At 42.0% G+C, this 19,648-nt stretch overlaps 1 protein-coding gene across 1 annotated transcript in view; it reads left to right on the top strand.

Annotated features, from left to right (window-relative positions):
• PLEKHG3 (pleckstrin homology and RhoGEF domain containing G3) overlaps positions 1 to 19,648 on the top strand; it is a 343,950-nt gene that overhangs the window by 296,204 nt on the left and 28,098 nt on the right. The window contains exons 7-15 of the mRNA XM_082242593.1: positions 3,182 to 3,332; positions 5,533 to 5,664; positions 7,283 to 7,465; positions 9,468 to 9,560; positions 10,301 to 10,387; positions 10,522 to 10,552; positions 11,831 to 11,926; positions 15,291 to 15,371; positions 15,782 to 15,820. Coding sequence (XP_082098719.1) covers positions 3,182 to 3,332; positions 5,533 to 5,664; positions 7,283 to 7,465; positions 9,468 to 9,560; positions 10,301 to 10,387; positions 10,522 to 10,552; positions 11,831 to 11,926; positions 15,291 to 15,371; positions 15,782 to 15,820 — 893 coding nt within the window. The remainder of the gene's footprint in view (positions 1 to 3,181; positions 3,333 to 5,532; positions 5,665 to 7,282; positions 7,466 to 9,467; positions 9,561 to 10,300; positions 10,388 to 10,521; positions 10,553 to 11,830; positions 11,927 to 15,290; positions 15,372 to 15,781; positions 15,821 to 19,648) is intronic.

Genomic DNA, 19,648 nt, shown 5'->3' with positions numbered 1-19,648 from the left:
AGGGTGTGGAAGCTGGGAGGGGAGGTGGACTTGTTTAAACAAGTGTTGGGCAAAAGCAGGAAATCAGCGGTACCAATGATTCCCTAGCTGTGGGTACTGCGTGTTCATTTCCTGGCACATGCTCATTAGTCAGGAGGCACACTGCTTGACCTTGCAGAATATCTCTACATTCCATGGTGTACTCCTTCATTACACAGCCCTTACTGCCTTAAAAAGAAACAAAAAGCCTTTAAGCCTCAACACCCGATGACTTTATTCTGAAACTGAAGGCATCTCAAACATTTATATTAGCAAACAAAAAATACTCCATTCTGGCAAGGTTTTACTGCCGAACTAAAGTGAATGGGACAACGAGAAGTGGAGAAGAACTTTAATAAGATTGCTCAAAAGATGAATAATTAGTATATAAAAGATTTTTGAAACCCCGTTTTATAGGGGCGACCCGACTTGCTGGGGCGACCTGTGAAGTCGCGGTGTGACATGCACAGACTTCATATCATTGAAGTCAATGCAGGTCGCCCCAAAGTAGTACAGGACCCTTTTTCTAAGTCGGAGCGACTTGTGTCACTTCTATTAGAACGGGTCCTGTGCTAATCTATGTCAGGCGACCCAATGCCACTTGTCAGGCGACCAAGTCGCCTGACAAGTCGCGCTAGTGTGAATGGGCACTAAAAGTAAGATTGGTAATATAAATATATACTGTGTGTGTATTTATAAATATATTGCATTCTAAAAGGGTACTACCTACCTTTAAAACTTCCATAGGCAGATGTACAATCGGTTGCTTTATGGCTACTGTATACTGCCAAATGGATTCTTCAGTTTGTGGGACCTCCATCCAGCTGCTTAATTACAAGAATGAATTGTCTCATTGTAAGCAAGAATAAATCCATGCCTTGAGATTTAATGGTGCTAATAGAGCTCACCGGCTTCCTAATCAGGTCTACCTGTCAGTTATATAGATGGACCTGATCAGAAGCTCAATACAGGTCTATGGGAAGGTTACGGAGTCAGGTTGAAAAAAGACACAAGTCCATCTGTCTCAACCAATAAACGAAGACTTTACTTCTGTCCGTTTGCATCCACCTACCTCCCAAGTCCATCAGTGTCCAGAAAAAAAAAAAAAAGACTGCATCCTTTTTCACTTTTTTGGACCTGAACGTGACAGATCGGAGGCAACTTGATGTTTACGTCTGGTAGCCCATAGATCCAACACAGGTCCTTCAGTCCGATGTCAAAATGCAGACAAAAAACTGAATAGGCACAGATTGCACAAAAGTGACATCTGTTGTGTTCTGCTCTGAGATAGCAAGTACTCTGTTCATGAATGGAGCGCCATGTAAAAAGACCCAAAATGGCCAAACCACTATACTAGGAATACCTTAGTGTTCTTACACAGCACTGCACAGAAACAGAGAGAATGACCCTCTAAATCATTTGCTAGAAAGAGAAAAGGTTTCAAATTTGACCCTGATTTGTCCAGCACTGCTGGGTCAATAACCATGGACACCTAATTGACTGGTATGGTGAACACTCCATTTTTTTTTACTTTTTTTCTTTTTTTACAATTGTCCCTTTTTCTCTTCATAATCTTTAGGACTATTAAATAGGTCGATTATTTCTGCCTGTTGGCTTGAAACTACAAGATCATAAAACTGGTTCTGAATGACAGAGCATGAACAAAAGGCCGGGGAGCATCCAGGGGCCAGGAATTGGCTAACCAGCCAAGTGATTTATCTGGCATCTCTCTAGTTGTGTCATAAAACATTCATTTCAATGCCTATAGATCTGTCACCAACAAGGCTTAGCGGAAGTTCACTTTGGTCAATCCCGCACTCTTTCTGATTTGTCATTCAAAGCTGCCACTCCTTAGTGCTTTTCACTAAAGCTGCAACCAGTGGATCAAAAGGACTGTTGCATTCTGAAAACATGCTTTAAAAAGATTTTCCAGGACATTTTCTGGTGAGAATTTAGAAATTGGGGAATATAAACAAACTGGTGACTTTATCTACTTTTCGACATGGGAAGACCAGTTTACAATGAAATGTGACATAAACATGGTCAAAAATATGTATATAAATAGTTCTAAATAGTAGAATGGAGAAGGTGTTCCTGTGTCTGTCCCCATTGGGGGAATATTTCCCCAGTTCCCAGATGTCATAGAAGTCTAAAAATGTATGTGGCATCCGTCACTAAAATAGGAGGTGGGGGCACATCTCAAAGACAGGACTCCGGTTTTCAGTGACCACTGCAAAACATGGTGATCACTTTGGAAAGATGTTCTTTCACTTTCTGTAGTGTCACTGAGACTGGAGTTGAGATCCAGGCCCCTTTCACACATGCTGTCAGTTTGTCCATTTTTCATCCATCCGTTGACAGATGAAAAACGGACATCAATGCATCTCTATGTAAAAACGGATGATCATCAGTTTACATCCGTTTTAAACCGCTTCTGTAAATGTCCGGTTTTTTCATCTGTCAAAAAAACGGATTGGACGAAAAACAGATGTAAACGGACAAATGGTCCGTTTTTTTGCATTGGTAGTGGATGTAAAAAAAATGGATGAAAAACTGATACATTTTGACGTGACTGAACTGATGAACTGAACGGACCGTATGTGTGAAAGGGGCCTAAGCCTTTCCAGTGGATTCATAGTAATACAGACATGAAAATAAGGGATATGGGGTGTGGGACCATTTGTTTTAATAGCCAAAGGCTGTTAACCCAGTATCTGGCGCCACTCTTCAGGTTTGGTGTTTTTCTGCAGAAGCTCTCTATTTCTATTAGTCCAGCATACCCATCTTTTATATCTACAAAGCCCTGATGAAGGAATATCCTCTGAGCCCCTGAAATGTGTTGGCTTTTTATGGTACCAAACTTTCAATAAAATTAGAACTGGATGCGGAGGTGATTTGTGCCTCTCTTTACTCCTTGCATACAAATAATATAGACCTGAAAGGGGATCTATCCCTTTTCCTCTATCCAGAAAACTTAAAATAAAAGTGTTCAGACAGTCTTATTTTTATTAATCTGAAGTATATCATGCCACGTGTCTTACAACCTACTTCGAAATGTAAGCATTTCAAGAATTTTGGTTATAAACTCTGTTCAACACTTTGGAATTTTATATATCATTTTCATTCTGAACTACAACACTGGGGTGGCTTTATCTCATTTCAGCTCTGTGGCTACCCTGACCGAATGCATGAGGAACAAAGTCTTGGCAAAGTTCTTCAGGGAGAAGCAGGAATTACTAAGGCAGCCCCTTCCTCTAGGAGCCTACCTCTTAAAACCAGTACAGAGGATACTGAAGTACCATCTCCTGCTACAGGTAACACACAGTATTCATTGAAGAACTACTCAACCAATGCATGTATCTGAATAAGTGGATTGAAAAAATGTATTGTGAGCTCACTCCTGTTCTGTTTTGCCCTACAGCTGTACATTTTTGTCTTTGGAACATTGTATGTATTGTATTACCTTTTACTACTTATCTTACCTGTTACTTTGTACACCATGTGGTCATAAGTAACTTATTTATTTTTCCCTTCTCGGTTCTAGTATATGTATACTAAATCTGGGGAGCGCAAAATCTGGTGCAGCTCTTCATAGAAACCAATCCGCTTCCAGGTTTCTCTGTCAATCCCTAATTGAACAAGCTGAAGTTAGAAGCTGATTGGCTACCATGCACAGCTGTACCAGATTTTGCTCTCTCCAATCTTAGTAAATCAACCCTTAAAGCGGTAGTATACTCCGCTTTTTCATTTTTACCTACAGGTAATCCTATAATAAGGCTTACCTGTAGGTACAATTAATATCTCCTAAACTTGCATGGTTTGGGAGATATTCACCCTGCATGCAGCCGCTGACACCAGCTGCGCATGCTCTCTGAAGGTCCGGCGTATCTTGCCGGACCTTCAGAGCTCCTTGCCGGAAAGTGAACTCCTGCACGCATGCACGGGAGTGACGTTATAACGGCTCCGGCCACTCACAGCACCGGAGCCGCTGAACCCGCAAGAGACGCTGAGGGAACCTGTCAGCTCCCTCAGTGGTGTCTGGGCGACGGTGTTGGGGCTTCGTTCTAAGGTAAGTATTTCATAATGTGCTAGTATGCGATGCATACTAGCACATTATGTCATTGTTCTGCAGGGGTTCTTTTTTTTTTTTTTTTTTTACACAGGGGATACAACCGCTTTAAAGAGGATCTACAAATCTCCTCACATAATTTTTAATACACATCTTTTCCAATCTGGAGCTTTCCTTTTCCACTTTGCATATTATTTTATATATACTGCAATTCTGTACTTGCCAAATATACTGCCGAAATCTCCCTCCACTAAGTCTGGCTGCAGCCATTTTAACTGTGGGAAGTTGAAGCTGCTGCCTGTTCACTTCCTTGATCTACACACACATACACAAACCCACATATATACACATGCACATATATACAGACAGACAAACACACTGCACATTTCTCTTCTCTCGAATACACGTGGATCTCTGCAGTCTCATGTTATCATCATAACCCTCATCCAGCCCCCTCCAGCTCTGCAGCTCTCCTTGCCTCTACTGTGACTCATCCCTCCTCCACTCTCCTGCCCCCTCCCTTGCTGGCAAACTCTCACAAGCGGGAGCAAGAGAGCTGTGGGTGATGTCATTAGTCAATGCTAATTACCAGACAAGAAAGAGGAAGTGGATTGTATGAGGTATTTACTGGTAGAAAAAAAAAATGTTTTACTATCCAAAGTTAAAACAACAAGGACAGAAGATTTAATAGATGGAAAGATGAAAAAATGACTGAAGGTCCACTGTAAGCTCCGGTTCACACTACATGCAGTTCAAATTCACTGTATCAAAAATGCAATCCATTCATGTGAACCAATTGCGGAGTGTATGTTAACGACGCTCCGAAAACCGTTTGCAAAACGCAGTGCAATTTTCAGAATCAGGCCACATGGGTGGGAACCCCCATGCGATCCAATTCTGGTGTGGACAAAAAAAGGTCCTCCATGAGTTTGGTGCGATTTGAGCCATATAAATCCTTGGTTCAAATCACACCCCATGGCGCAATTCAATAAATGTGCGAATTGCATGCGTTGTCTCACACCGCATCAGTGTGAACCTGGGCTAAGGGTGCTGATAGTGCTAGAAAAAACTATAAATGGCCTTCTGAGAGTTTCTCGTAGCAGTTCCTTATGACTGGGAAGGGTCTCGTTCATGTCACAGTCAGTGCAAAAGCGGTTTACTTATCTCCTGTCTGTCATAGCAATGGCTATTCCACTAAAATGAATGTGGCCAGTTATCCACAAACACAGTATCCGTAAAATTCTTAGAGGCACAGTAAGCATGCGCAATACAAGTAAATGGGGTGGTCAGTCATGCTTATTTTCATGTTTTCTAAGATGATGATGTTATGTCTGGAGTGTATTGTATAGAAGGAGCTCTACTAATAGAATACACACATGGTTCATGTACAGTTGATTTCATGGCCTTCACTTTGGTAGATAAATTAAAGAATTTTCTTCTTTCAGGAAATTGCCAAGCATTTTGATGTGGATAAAGAAGGGTATGAAGTAGTGGAGGAGGCCATCGAGACCATGACTGGTGTGGCCTGGTACATTAATGATATGAAGAGAAAGCATGAACATGCCGTGCGCCAGCAGGTGAGTCATGAGGGTGAATTTATCTCATGTTTGTGCAGCAGTATCTGACTTGTATAAATCATACAGTAACAGATCAAGATAAATGAAAGTTCTATAGAACCCTCCCTTGCTATGCATAATTTAACTGTGTCATTCCAGCACTTTATTTTTTCTGATTGTCCTAGTTGGGCTAAGTAAATCACAGCAGTTTTATCATGCAGCCTAGTGCTATGCCAGTTCCGGCAGGGAGCAGTGCAATGTGCGCTTAATTGCATCTCACTGCTGGTTTTTCTTTGTAGCTTGTTTTTCAGGTCTTAACTCCTCATTCATGTTACTGCACAGCAGTGTGGTGCATTTTGCTGCTGTGTGGTGACATGCGGTGCAATCCGACACGCTGCATTCTTCCACACTGCATTGCACATCAGATCAGATCAGGTGTGAACGGGGTGTTTAGAAAGCAATTGTTTTTTATGTGCCCTAGTGGCGACCTGCGATTTTCCTCTGCTGAAAAACATAGGGCATCGCAAATCGCGTGAACAGGCCTTAAGTGTTAACTGTGACATTTTAACAGGTCTTTAGCTCAGGGGATAACGGTAGGGAGGGCTCCCCAATGTAGAAAAAGCGCTATTTTCAGATAAGGATATGATACCCTAAGGTGCTCCACATGAAGCTGTATTGGACAAACTCCTGCTGCATCTTAGGGAGATTGGCTTTCCTGTTTTACTGTTGTAGAACTAAACGGCTATGATTTTTTTTTTATTCTGACTATAATGCTTGACAGATATGGGCCACAGGAAATAGTAGGGATTGCGGGTCAATTTTCACAGAAGCGTCACTACTGTTCTACCAATTTGGATGCATCTGTTTGAGAAGAGTTCTTCTTTAAACTATAGAACCTTGAAAGCAGATGTGTAATGCAGACTGCTGGGGTTATCATTATTTCACAGTTAGATAGTAATTGTAACTTATGGTCAGTTAGATAGTAATTGTAACTTATGGTCAGTTAGATAGTAATTGTAACTTATGGTCAGTTAGATAGTAAGCCTCGATTCACACTAGCGCGACTTGTCAGCCTGACAAGTCGCGCTCCCTCGCAGTCCATTGACTGCTACAGGACCGGTTCTAATAGGAGCAACACAAGTCGCTCCGACTTAGAAAAAGGGTCCTGTACTACTTCGGGGTGACCTCGGAGCAACTTGCATAGACTTCCATTATGTGAAGTCCATGCAAGTCTCTCCGAAGTCGTGGTGCATGGGAATGCAAAAGTCGCCCCCGAAGTAGTACAGAGTCGTGCCGCCCCAGTGTGAACCGACTCTTCTTGCAACTTGTGGTCATTTTGTTATTTTCTTAAGGAGTGCAGCTTGAAAGCAATTATGTGAGCACTTCACATTTGTTACCATTTAATTGTGCAGAACAGTAGGCTGCACCTAATGAAAAACACAACTGTATACAGTGCAGTCATTAAATGTCATAATCCAATGCAAGTGAATGTGTACTTTTGTGGAGTGGAGGAAGCGGTATTTGGTTGTAGAACCACAGCTGAGCAATAACTCAGAATCCAGGGCAATATACCAACAAGAGAAATGCACGTCTTAAAGAGACCGTTCTATAACCAGATCTTTTTGCTTTCTGTTCTCAGGAAATCCAGTCTCTGCTGCTGAACTGGAAAGGAATGGATCTTACCACGTATGGCGAGCTGGTTCTGGAGGGCACTTTCCGTGTTCAGCGCGCCCGAAGCGAGAGGACGTTTTTCCTCTTTGACAAGGCCTTACTGATCACAAAAAAACGCGGAGACCACTTTTTTTACAAAACCCACATCCCGGTAAAGACTTCAGAATTGCTTATGGTTGTTATAAAAAGGAGTTAAGTGAATGTACATGATGCTGAGGAATGTCTAGTTTTTGTGTACACAGGATGGCTGAAATGTGTATATTGACAAATGCACATTAAAGTGGACCTGCGTTTACATGCAAACCTAAATCTACATTCAGTATTGCTGAGGTGGATAAGCAAAGAGCAATAGAAGGTTGACATACTTGCACTGCCTGAATAAAATACCCCAGGATCCCCTAGGTGTTGGAAGCGTATAAGGACTTGGCCACTTGATCACATAACTTGTGTGTGTGTCTTGTGAGCTTGTGAACACTACTACTGTGTTCAGTGTTAGGCCCCTTTCACACTATTGCGACGCGATTTTGCCGCAATTTCGCGGCGCGATTTTTGCTGCGATTTTGACGCAATTTTAAAAGCAATGGCAAGGCTATATGTCTCAAAACGCATTAAAATCGTGGCAAAGTAGTGCAGGAACTACTTTTGAAGTCGGTGCGACTTCAAAACGCACTGATATGAATGGGGCTCATTGAAAATAATGGAAAACGACTTGTCATGCGATTTTGCGGTCCAAAATCGCAGGACAAGTTGCACTAGTGTGAATGGGGCCTTAGTAAAACTAAAAAGGTCCATTTCCACGGGGTTTCCTACAGTCAAGGCATGATGACATGGCCTGGGTCCATTAACCCCTCCAGGGTGTGACATCCCCAGACAGGCTGAGCCAGTACTTCTAGCCACTTTTATTGGAAAGGATGCTGCTACACCCTGATGTGTTCCAATATGGTATGGCCTGGATCCATTAACCCCTCCAGGGTGTGACATCCCCAGACAGGATGAGCCAGTACTTCAAGCCACTTTCATTGGAAAGGATGCTGCTACACCCTGTTACACATGTGTTCCAGTATGGTATGGCCTGGATCCATTAACCCTTTCAGGGTGTGACATCCCCAGTCAGGCTGAGCCAGTACTTCTAGCCACATTCATTGGAAAGGATGCTGCTACACCCTGATGTGTTCCAGTATGGTATGGCCAGGATCCATTAACCCCTCCAGGGTGTGACATCCCCAGTCAGGATGAGCCAGTACTTCTAGCCACTTTCATTGGAAAGGATGCTGCTACACCCTGTTACACATGTGTTCCAGTATGGTATGGCCTGGATCCATTAACCCTTTCAGGGTGAGACATCCCCAGACAGGCTGAGCCAGTACTACAAGCCACTTTCATTGGAAAGGATGCTGCTACACCCTGATGTGTTCCAGTATGGTATGGCCTGGATCCATTAACCCTTTCAGGGTGAGACATCCCCAGACAGGCTGAGCCAGTACTTCTAGCCACTTTCATTGGAAAGGATGCTGCTACACCCTGATGTGTTCCAGTATGGTATGGCCTGGATCCATTAACCCTTTCAGGGTGAGACATCCCCAGACAGGCTGAGCCAGTACTTCTAGCCACTTTCATTGGAAAGGATGCTGCTACACCCTGATGTGTTCCAGTATACTAACTTTTTTTTATTTAATGATTGACTTTGCTCTGGTCACCTCAATTCAGAGATTTCATCTTGGAAATTTTAGGCTGTTTTATAATTGCAGTTATAGGTATTCCCTGCTATTTATTATGTACATACTGTGTGTTTTATTAGTAGCACATAACTTGTATTCAGGGCCCATTCACAACACTCTGGTCAGTGCAATAAACACATACATGAATTAGGATGATCATTGACATGCTTTGCTTTAGGTAGCCCATTCATTTGTTTTGGACGACTAATGGACCGGCAGCATTTTCAGTAGCTCGGTGCATCACAACCATGCATTGAAGTAGGCTGGGAAGATGCGTTGGGATGCACATTGCAGTAACGTACAGATTACTGCAGCACTGGTGTGAAATGGGCCTGTATTGTTTATATTTAATTTTGCTTTATTTCACATTTTTGAATCAATATATTAAAATGTTGTCTAACATTTGGTCCTGCTTTTGGTTTTGTAATTCTTTAGTGTGCAAGTCTGATGTTGATTGAGAGTACAAGGGACTCCCTTTGCTTCACTTTAACACACTATAAGAACAGCAAGCAGCAGCATAACGTGCAGGTAAGTGTGATTGCTCAAACATTCCACATGATCTGACGTGGAAATGTTCTAGCAATAGAAAGCATGGATGATTCCTCTTTATGCAATGAGCTGCAGGGCTGAACCGGTGGCATCTGGCCCCATCGATAACTAACTGTGTCTGCATTGATCTATCTATATTTTCCTGAATTCTCTTATTTTCCTCTGAACACAATTTTTCCACAAATTGCCTGCAGAATTTGAACTCTTCTTTCCCTGTGATTGTCCTCTATGATATCATTTACATTGCTTTCTGTCTATAAAACTATCTACCTAACACTTTGTAGAATTTTGAAATACCCTTAATTGTCGGATCTGGTATAGAAAATGCATCTAGTGGCTTGCATACCTCATTCATGAAAAATATCAGCTGCACATTCTCCTAATTATGTAATGTCAAAGCATGAGCTATTACACTGCCATTAAAAATATAAGCTAGCTGGGATTTTCCCCTGCATTAAATGCCACAGCAAGAGATTTTACTGTAAATCATGCAAATGTTCGTAGTCAGCTGAAAGTTTGGTGCCAGTTGGGAATTATCCTACCACCAAGATAACCATTCACAAAAGCACATTGTGCATCCTCTGTACCAGTAAGATGAAGAGCCGGCTGCACAGATGTATCACAGACAGTAATGTGCATTCAGCCATATGCACTGAATGCTCAGATATAAAAGTTTGAACTTTTTTTTATGAATTTCATTTAATTCTGGTTTTAAACAGGCCAAAACAGTGGAGGAGAAACGTCTCTGGACTCATCACATCAAGAAACTTATCCTAGAGAATCACCATGCCATCATTCCACAGAAAGTAAGATCATACCATTACAATTCTGACACCAATGCTCAGCGTGTATGGAGAACACCTGTTCAGGTGTGGACGTATTCCTTCAAAGTGGTGCAAAATTCGGGCTAAATGTTTTTTTTTTTCTTTTCTTATTTTAGGCCAAGGAAGCAATTCTAGAGATGGACGCATGTAAGTGTGCAGAGATAATTTTTAGCTAATATTTTTTATTTAATACAGGGGGTCCCCGGGTTACAAACAAGATAGGGGCTGTAGGTTTGTTCTTAAGTTGAATTTGTAAGTCAGAACAGGTACATTTTTTTTAAAGTGGTTGTATCCTTAAAAAAAAAAAACCAAACCCTGCAGGACAAAGGCATAATGAGATAGTATGCATCGCAATACTTGCCTTAGAATGAAGCCCCGACACGGTCGCCCAGACACCGCTGAGGCAGCCGACATCTTTGTTCGGTGTCTCTTCCGGGTTCGGTGGCTCCGGCGCTGTGAGTGGCCAGAGCCACGATGACGTCACTCCCGCGCATGCGCGTGGGAGTTCACTTTCCGCCAAACCTTCAGAGTGCATGCGCCGCTGGTGTCAGAGGCTGCATGCAGGGTGAATATCTCCTAAACCGTGTAGGTTTAGGAGATATTAATTTTACCTACAGGTAAGCTTTATTAAAGGCTTACCTGTAGGTAAAATTTAAAAAGCGGAGTATACTACCGCTTTAAGTGTAGCTCCAGCCAAAAATATAATGTTTACGTTTTTCGGATAGCATAGGGAAGAGTTAACACCCCTGTAACATTTGTTTTGCTGTCTGTGCCCCTGTTGAGAAGATTTCACCTCACTTTGTCCCTATGACAATTGGATTTTGAAAAATCTGGGTTGTTGTGGAAACAAGGATTAGTGATAAAGCTTCAGTGGAGACCCCTTTTTCCCATGAGAACTCTTACAGGAGTGAATTTCCCTTCCTAGGAGTGATTTCTCCTCCCTTCATGTTGTCTCCCTCCATCTGTAAGTAGGAGTCGTTTGTAAGTCAGATGTTTGTAACCTGGGGACCGCCTGTATGCTGTTTTTTTTTTTTTTTTTTAAATATTTCTTACCTAGGCTCCATTCACATTAGCGCGTCTCCAAAGTCACACAATTTCCAGTGCAACTTTGATCTGACTTTACGTTCTCTGGACCAAAGTTGCACCAAAGTAGTACAGGCACCTTTTCTAAGTTGCTTTAAGTCGAACCGATTTGAACAGGTGTCATCGAAAAGAATGTGCTGTGGCTTGTCATGTGACTTTGATGTCAAAAGTTCCATGTCAAGTCGCTCAAGTGTGAATGGAGCCTTAGTCTTTTTCTTATTCCTGGTCATGTTAAAGGGGGCTCCCATTTAAGGAGGACATGTCATAGAGGTGCGCTTTTCCTTTGCCATTGAACAGAACCATGATGTTAGAGCTCACCCATACTCTTCTTCTTCTTTCCAGATCCTGGGCGTTACAAATATAGTCCGGAAAGAATAAAGAAAACTATGTCAACAATTGACCCTACAGTCGTGCTGCGGTCGGGGCGCAGACAGTCAGGTATAATACTGAAATGAAATATTTATATTGTTTGTCAAGGTGTAAAGCTGCTAACATTCCTGGCATTGGGATGGAAAATAAGATCGGCCCTTTTCCAAATAATAGCATTTACTTTTCATTATTAAAAAAAAAAAAAACTATCAGTGATTTGGGCTTTTTGGAAGAAAGAACACATATAAATCAGAAAACATGTTATTCACACATTTATTATTTCTTTCAGTGCAAAGTAAAAGCATTTGCTTCATGTTTTGGGCCATGAATATAGCATTGACTTTTATATTGGCTTTGAGAATGTTCTCCTTTATCACCTGGCAAGACATTGTTGATGCTTTCTATATTTAAAGATTTGAAAATTTGCTCTATCCTTTCAAATATTTGGATTTTGCTGTCTCTGCTGACTTTTCTTTGCAATGAACTAGTGATTGCTAATGCCTCTATTGTTTTGCCTTTTCTTCAGTTTTTCGGTTTAATCCTCAGTGTCTACACGCATTCTACTGTCCTTTTTTTTAATGTTTTTTTTAAGTGGAATTAAATCCCCCAAAAAAAGATATATTGCAGCTTACCAATTCTTAGATACGGGGGCTGCATTAGTTTTCTTTTTTAGGGTTTCTTTCTTTTATTTTCACCTGATGATCTGCCCAGTAAATGTGTTGTTTTTAAACAGCACAAGCTGTCCTGCCATTTTTATCAGTTGAGTGTTGAGACAAACCATTTACCAGTGACGGGGTGTTTACAGTGATCGGCTTTTATTCACGTGAAAGCTTTATCCCAAACAAAAACAAATGTTGCTGTAACTGCAGTGTGGGCTTGAATTTGACTTTAATTTGTAAGGCTCCATTCACACCTGGGTGTTTTTGAGCATTTTTCAGCTCCAAAAACGCTCAAAAAAAAAACATTCCAAAACGCCCAACAAGTAAAACCCCATTCATTTAAATGGCCCCTGTTCACATCTGAGCGTTTTAACGCCTGAAGCAAAACGCCTGTAGCTTAAAAAAGTACATGAGCTTCTTTTTGGGCTGATTACCAGCGTTTTTGATAGATGTCAATGCCTGCCTCCAAAAACGCCTGAAAATCGCGGTAAAAACCGCGCGAAAATGCTACGCTCAAGTGTGAATGCAGCCTTAGTGTATCTAAATCTGCTAGTCCATCTAACACTTCCCTCCCTGCAGATTACCAATTCTGCTTTCTGCTGTGCCTCTGTGCTCCTTCATCCAGAGTGGGGCATGCTAATACATGAAGTGTGTTACTGGCCAGATCACCAGATGAAAACAAAGGGGAAAAAAGGCCTTAAAAACAGAAAACTAATGTAGCCACCATCTAATCATTGGTATGCTGCAATATATTAATTATTGGTTTTGGGTTTTAATATAGCTTTAAGTTATCATCTTGTTGCTCCAATGATTAAACCCCTGTTCTGCATGCATTTATCCAAATTTGCTGCATTTATTAATTTATTCTTCAACGCAACCCAGCTCTGTTTTGCGTTCTGCATAGCTCACTAATTTGTTGAGAGAATATCATTTATTCTGGCTTCCCCAAACAACATAAATACATAGAGTTTTTTGGTGCAAAGCACCAGTTCCCTGCGCTCAGAGAGGTGTAGTTACTAGTCCACCTTATTAGGGTCTTTCCACTGTTTCTGGAGCTGTGGACTCTGCAACCCAGGATAATGCTGCGACCTTGCTGCCCTTTAACGACCAGGGAAGTCCGGAAATACTGCAAACAACAAACAAACACAGGGGCGCACGGGCCTAGTGCATTATCCTTTGATTGGTTTGTTTAAAAGAAGAAAGATTAAAAATACTCACAAACGAGTTCTTGGTTAAAAGCATATCACATAAGGAATGCAGTCCTCAGTCGTGTGATCCGAGGGTAAGTTGTCCCTTGAATTCGTAATGGCTTCGTAGTGGCTAATGCGTTTCGAGGCTTAGCCTCTTCCTCAAGCTCTGAGGAAGAGGCTAAGCCTTGAAACGCGTTAGCCATTACGAATTCAAGGGACAACTTACCCTCGGATCACACGACTGAGGACTGCGTTCCTTATGTGATATGCTTTTAACCAAGAACTCGTGAGTATTTTTAATCTTTCTTCTTTTAAATAAATAAACCAATCAAAGGATAATGCACTAGGCCCGTGCGCCCCTGTGTTTGTTTGTTGTTTGCAACATAAATACATGCAACTGCTTAATTATATGAATATATGGCCAACCAGTAAAAAAAAGGGCTAGAAGGAAGAGCACTAATACTAATGCTCCCTAAAGTGGTTGTAAAGCCTAAAATGTTTTTACCTTAATGCATTGTTTGCATTAGGGTAAAAAATGTTTAGGTGTCAGCATCCCTCTCAGCCCCCCCCCCCCTTTGCTTACCTAAGCCCTCATTGGATCCAGCATCATGCACGCCTGCAGCTCTTCTCTCCCCTCACTTCTGGTTCTCGCTGGCTTTCCTGGGGCACTGGGAGCCATTGGCTCCCAGTGCTGTCAATCAAAGCCAGTGATGAGGGAGTGAGCACGCACGAGTGCCCCCATGGGGGCGGCTTCCCATAGGGCACTGGATGGGGGAAGGGGCCAGGAATGCCAGCAGGGGACCGAAAAGAAGAGATTTGCAGACACTGTACAATTCCATTGCACAAAGCAGGTAGGTATAGACATGTTGTGTGTTTCTTTTTCATTTACCTTCACAATCCCTTTTAGTGCCGGTTCACACTGGTGCGATGTGGAAACCCTGCAAATCCACTGGGAGTTCCCACATCGCACCTGACTCGCAGGCAGTCACACTGCCATATGCGAACTGCTGGGAGTGTCAATACAAAGTTAATGACACCCTGAGATTATTTTGCATATTGCGGTGCGAACTGTCAATACGGACATGAATCGGATTGCATAGGTGTGAAAACCCATGTGATCCGATTCTGGTGCGGACCACATGCGATATCTGACATCACTATAGTGTGAACCCGCCCTGAAGGTGCTGCTTTACAAAAATGGCTTCTTATGTGGTAAGTGACAACAATTTGAAGATACTCCGCCTGAATTTTGCGCATATTACATCTATATGATGTCAGCATAAATATCGGCTTCTTACAGCAAGCAAAGAATGTAAGTTTAAATGTAGCTTGCCCATTTTATACTCCTGTAGGAAATATACTCTTGGTCTGCTTGGTAAAATTCTATTCCCTTTTTATTACATTCGGTGCGCAATAACTTTCTTCCTGCTGATGAAATCAAACGCTTGAACACAACTATGTGCGGCAAACATGGAACCCTTCTGGCATAGTTGGTGTCTCCCATACTATTTGCGCTCAGACTGGGAGACTGGTGTTGGAATAAAATGAATGAAAATCCTAACAAGTTGTCTGTCCTGTCCCCAGATCCGAACCATTCTAGATACATCCCAGGAAATATTAAGGAGGGAAGCGCACACACCGCAGATAAAGGTCGCAGAAAGTCTGGTGCGAGAATTTTGTTTTATATTGGTGAAGCCTCAAAAAGACGCTTTTTTTAAGAAAGTGAAGAATAAGATCTGATTTGTAGCCAGACACTGTTTAATGGCTGGTCAGTGTCTGTAGAGGTAGTTAGCAGAGGCCAACCAATCACTCTTGTGTCATTGTCCTTCAACTAACCAATTTATAACCTTTGTAGTAGTCAAGGATTGCCAATAGAATAACACATACTAAAATAGAATAACATATATTTAAATAAACTAATAACTGACAAAGCAATGAATATACTATAAATAGTTCCAAATGCTTTCTAACCATGTTTTCCTATGATAGGTTTGCTATAATTTTACAATAAATTGGGGAGTCTTCTCTGTGTGTTTATAGAATAAATTTATGATTTTTGATTATTGTTTATTTAGAGCCATCAAAGAATATTCTGAAGCACCTGAGTGAGAAAGGTATGTGCTGTTTCTTTTTAATTATTTTACATAACTCCCTTAATTGGAGAGGGACAAAAGAGCATACTATATTAGAGGAGCATTCAGGGCCGGTGCTACCAATAGGCCACCTAGGGCACAGCCATGGCCAGTACCACATTCCTCTCCTGTCATCTCCTCATCCCCAGTGGATGTCATCTCTAGAGAGGGGGGCAGTGTGTATAGGAAGGTGGGTGTAGGGTTAAGGGGGGGGGGGGCATTATGTGCAGGAAGGGGGGCAATGTGTACAGTTTTTTTGGGGGGGGGGGGGTGCAAGTAGCTGGTCTTGCCTAGGGCGCAAAATAGTCTAGCACCGGCCCTGGGAGCATTTTTTTTTTATTAGAACCTGCTGGTATTTTATCTTGTTCCCTAATCTGTCTTTATTTGATGGCCATCAGAACAGACAGAATTGGTTGGGTTATTCAGTAAACCAGGACAAGAGCAAAATGCCAAGTGAACTGCATACAGCAAACAATAAAACGTCATCTTGGGCTGGTTAGGCATCCGGTGAATTTTGATTGGTTGCTGGGACTTGTATTTTAATTATAGCACTGTTACATAATATGTCCACAAGACTTTAGAAATCAATGATTTATTGACAGGCCCATATTTGCATTGCATTACAATTCTCTACAAGGGTTATTTCTGATTGCTGTACTCTCGGGACAGTTCATAGGTTTAACAAACAGAAGTGAGTTACAGGTTGCAGGGATTTACAATACAGTCACCACAAACAGGTACACAGATTCTTAGCTAGGGGTGACTGTTATGGATTCTTTTCTCAGTGTTTGGCGAAATGCCATTTGTTTATTTTCAAGAATTTAAAGATAATAGAAAAAAATAAAAAAAAATGAAGGTGAAGGTATTCATTTCCACATAATAATACTTTAACTGTCAATTGAAATGTTCTTAAAGGGAACTCTACTCTGAGAAAAATTAAGCTTTTGTTGTTTACCTTCTGAAAATGTTAATTGCCTGACTGTCACATGGCTCCAAATCCTTCGGTCCTTTTTTTGACGCTAACCCAGAACAAGTCAGTCCTGATCTGTATACTTGTCCTATCTGTTACTTGTAGTAAAGAAGCCAAGCAACTAGAATTTTCAATGCCAGTCTCAATATTTTTTTTTTTCCATGTCCATTTGGGGACACAGGAACTCTTTTAGCCTTCACGTTATACAGCCAGCTATAAAAAAGACTGAACACTGGAAAACCTAAAATCTTCCACTACCACCATGTCTTTCCCTAGTGTCCTAACAGTATGGACATCTTTTGCTGTGTTAAAACAGGGCGGTTGCTCTCAGACTTGCCTTTGGAGTACCAAATCTGGACCTCATTGGATTGGACCTATGGGAATTGTCTGGAAGTGACTTTTGAGCTCCAAGTTCCACATATGGCTCTTTCCAGACTTCTGGTAAAAGCTACCTTTTGGAGTGCTTCTCAGGTGAGCCCTTGGCATTGCCCTGTCTCTGAAGACTCATTTAATCAGTAGGATCGTCGGGCCATGCATTGGGAGCTTCCATAATTACTTAAGTTGCTGGGTGTCCATATATTGGACATTCCCTCAGTTAGCTTTTTGGGAGGGCTGACGACCTCCTCTGGGTACTGTTGTGCACTCTCTGCATTCTTTCCTGTCATTCAGTGTTGTGGAGGTATCTCCCTTCTGCTGTTCCTGTCTGATAAGAGCTAAGTGGAACTTTCCCTTGTTGCTGCCTACATTGATTTTGGTCACCTCTCGCCATCCGACCCTTATCTGTGAGCCTTGAGCCTTACCACCATTCACTCGCACATGTCATATATTTGGGAACATGGGAGCCACATCGAGAGGTATATAGGATCCTGTCTTGGGCAGAACTTCATGATCCAGCCTTGCCAGACATGTACATTCCAGGCTTCCACAATTGGCAGGCAGATTTCCTCAGCCAACAGTGCCTGGTCACAGGAGAGTGTTTCCTACACCCCGAGGTGTTTCAGGACCCATGTCACAGATAGGAGAAGCTGGATGTGGACCTCCTGGCCTCCAGCTTCAGCAACAGACTGGACAGGGGTCTCTCTCTCTATGTACGGGAATCGTCTAGTTGAAGCAATGAATGGTTGGATCAATACACTGATCAATTTCTTCCTTATCTGCCTCTCAGGATCGAGATGGAGGGCAATCTGGCCCAGGCAGTTGTTTTGCACCAACCTGGTAAGAACTCTGGCGGCCACTTCATTGGTTTTACCAAGTTGTGTCCCAGGGACGTATTTGTCATTCTGTTTTACGGTAACTGGCTTTAGTGGCATGGTGTTAAATTTTAGGTTCTGAGGAAAAGGAGCATCTCTGAGTGTGCAAATCTTACAATGCTAAAAGCAAGGAAATCTATTTCTCAAAAGGTCTATCATTGGACATGAAAGATTTACTGGTGTGGGTCTCTGGGTTTCCACTCCAGGTGTTTCTACATAGGACAAATTCCCTCTTACCTACAGCTTGTTTTTGGACCAGTGTCTGGCTCTTGGCCGAATCATGGGGGGTCAGATTTCTGCCCTTTCTATTCTGTTTCAGATACTGTTGGTCTCTCACTCTCTCCTCTCCCCAGTGCCGGCATTACAACTGTGGGCTCCCAGCTATGACAGCTTGCGGCTTCACAGCCGGGTGTGCGCTACACATGCGTGGGTCATGCTGTACCTGGTCAGGCAATCTTTTGCCATGTATGGCGTGTCCCAGAAGATTGCAGGGAAGGAGGGGGAGAGGAGAACTTCCGCTCAGATCGCCTAGGGGATCCGGGCAGAAGTGGGAGTCGGTCAAAATTAGGTACCTGCTCCCCTCAAAAAAATGACATGCCAAATGTGGCACAGGAATAGGGAAGAAGTGCTTAAAGTGGAACTTCCCCTTTTGGGTGGAGCTCTGCTTAATAGCCATTGTAATCCCAGATAAAACCCTTCATCCAAGCTCATGGTCTCAAGGATCGGGTTTTACTCTTTCCTGTCATCCAAAAATTGAGGTGAATAAGTTAACGTTTTATTGGAAGTAGCAAAGCCTGATATAACCAACGTGTTTCGGTGGGAACAGAGACTCCCCCTTCTTCAGGGCTATCAGAGATAACAATGAAGAAGAACAGAAACATATATGTCTATAATATGATGTCCTTATGTGGAAATAAGGTTCAAGGTAAAGGTCATACATATGTCAAAACATCCTAATAAAAGGTGAAAATGATATTTAGAGAGCAAACCGTGTACATATTTAAAAGCATGCATTTTAAAAACTAAAAGATGACTGCTAACCAGACCTAGGGAAAAAGAGGCCGAATATTGAAATAGATCATCATCCTCCCCCACAACCCCCCTCCCTCCCATTCTTTTTTTTTTCCAATACTGATCTTCAGCTTATCTCTCCCACAGATCCTAGGGTCACCGACACAACAGTTTGGATACACCCTACCCATCACATCACACAGCAGCGGGTCATTGATTCTTTATTGGTTACGAGACATCTCTTTCAAATTTATGTTTCAAGTATCTTTGAATTTGTACTTTAGACCACACCTCCTATTTTAAAGGAAGCCCCTTGCATCTATTTCAATATTCGGCCTCTTTTTTTTCCCTCTAGGTCTGGTTATCAATCATCTTTTAGTTTTTAAAATGCATAGTTTTTAAATCTGTATACAGTTTGCTCTCTAAATATAGTTTCACCTTTTTATTACGATGTTTTGACATATAGATGACCTTTGCCTTGAACTTTTGTTTCCACATATGGACATCATATTATATACATATGTTTCTGTACTTGTTTATTTTTGTCTCTGATGGCCCTGAAGAAGGGGGAGTCTTTGT

The sequence above is a fragment of the Pelophylax lessonae genome (genome assembly GCF_965119305.1).
Source record: "Pelophylax lessonae genome assembly, chromosome: 13".
Lineage (NCBI taxonomy): Eukaryota > Metazoa > Chordata > Amphibia > Anura > Ranidae > Pelophylax > Pelophylax lessonae.
The sequence above is the reverse complement of the archived record's forward strand: the minus strand, read 5'-3'. Positions and strand labels throughout refer to the sequence as shown.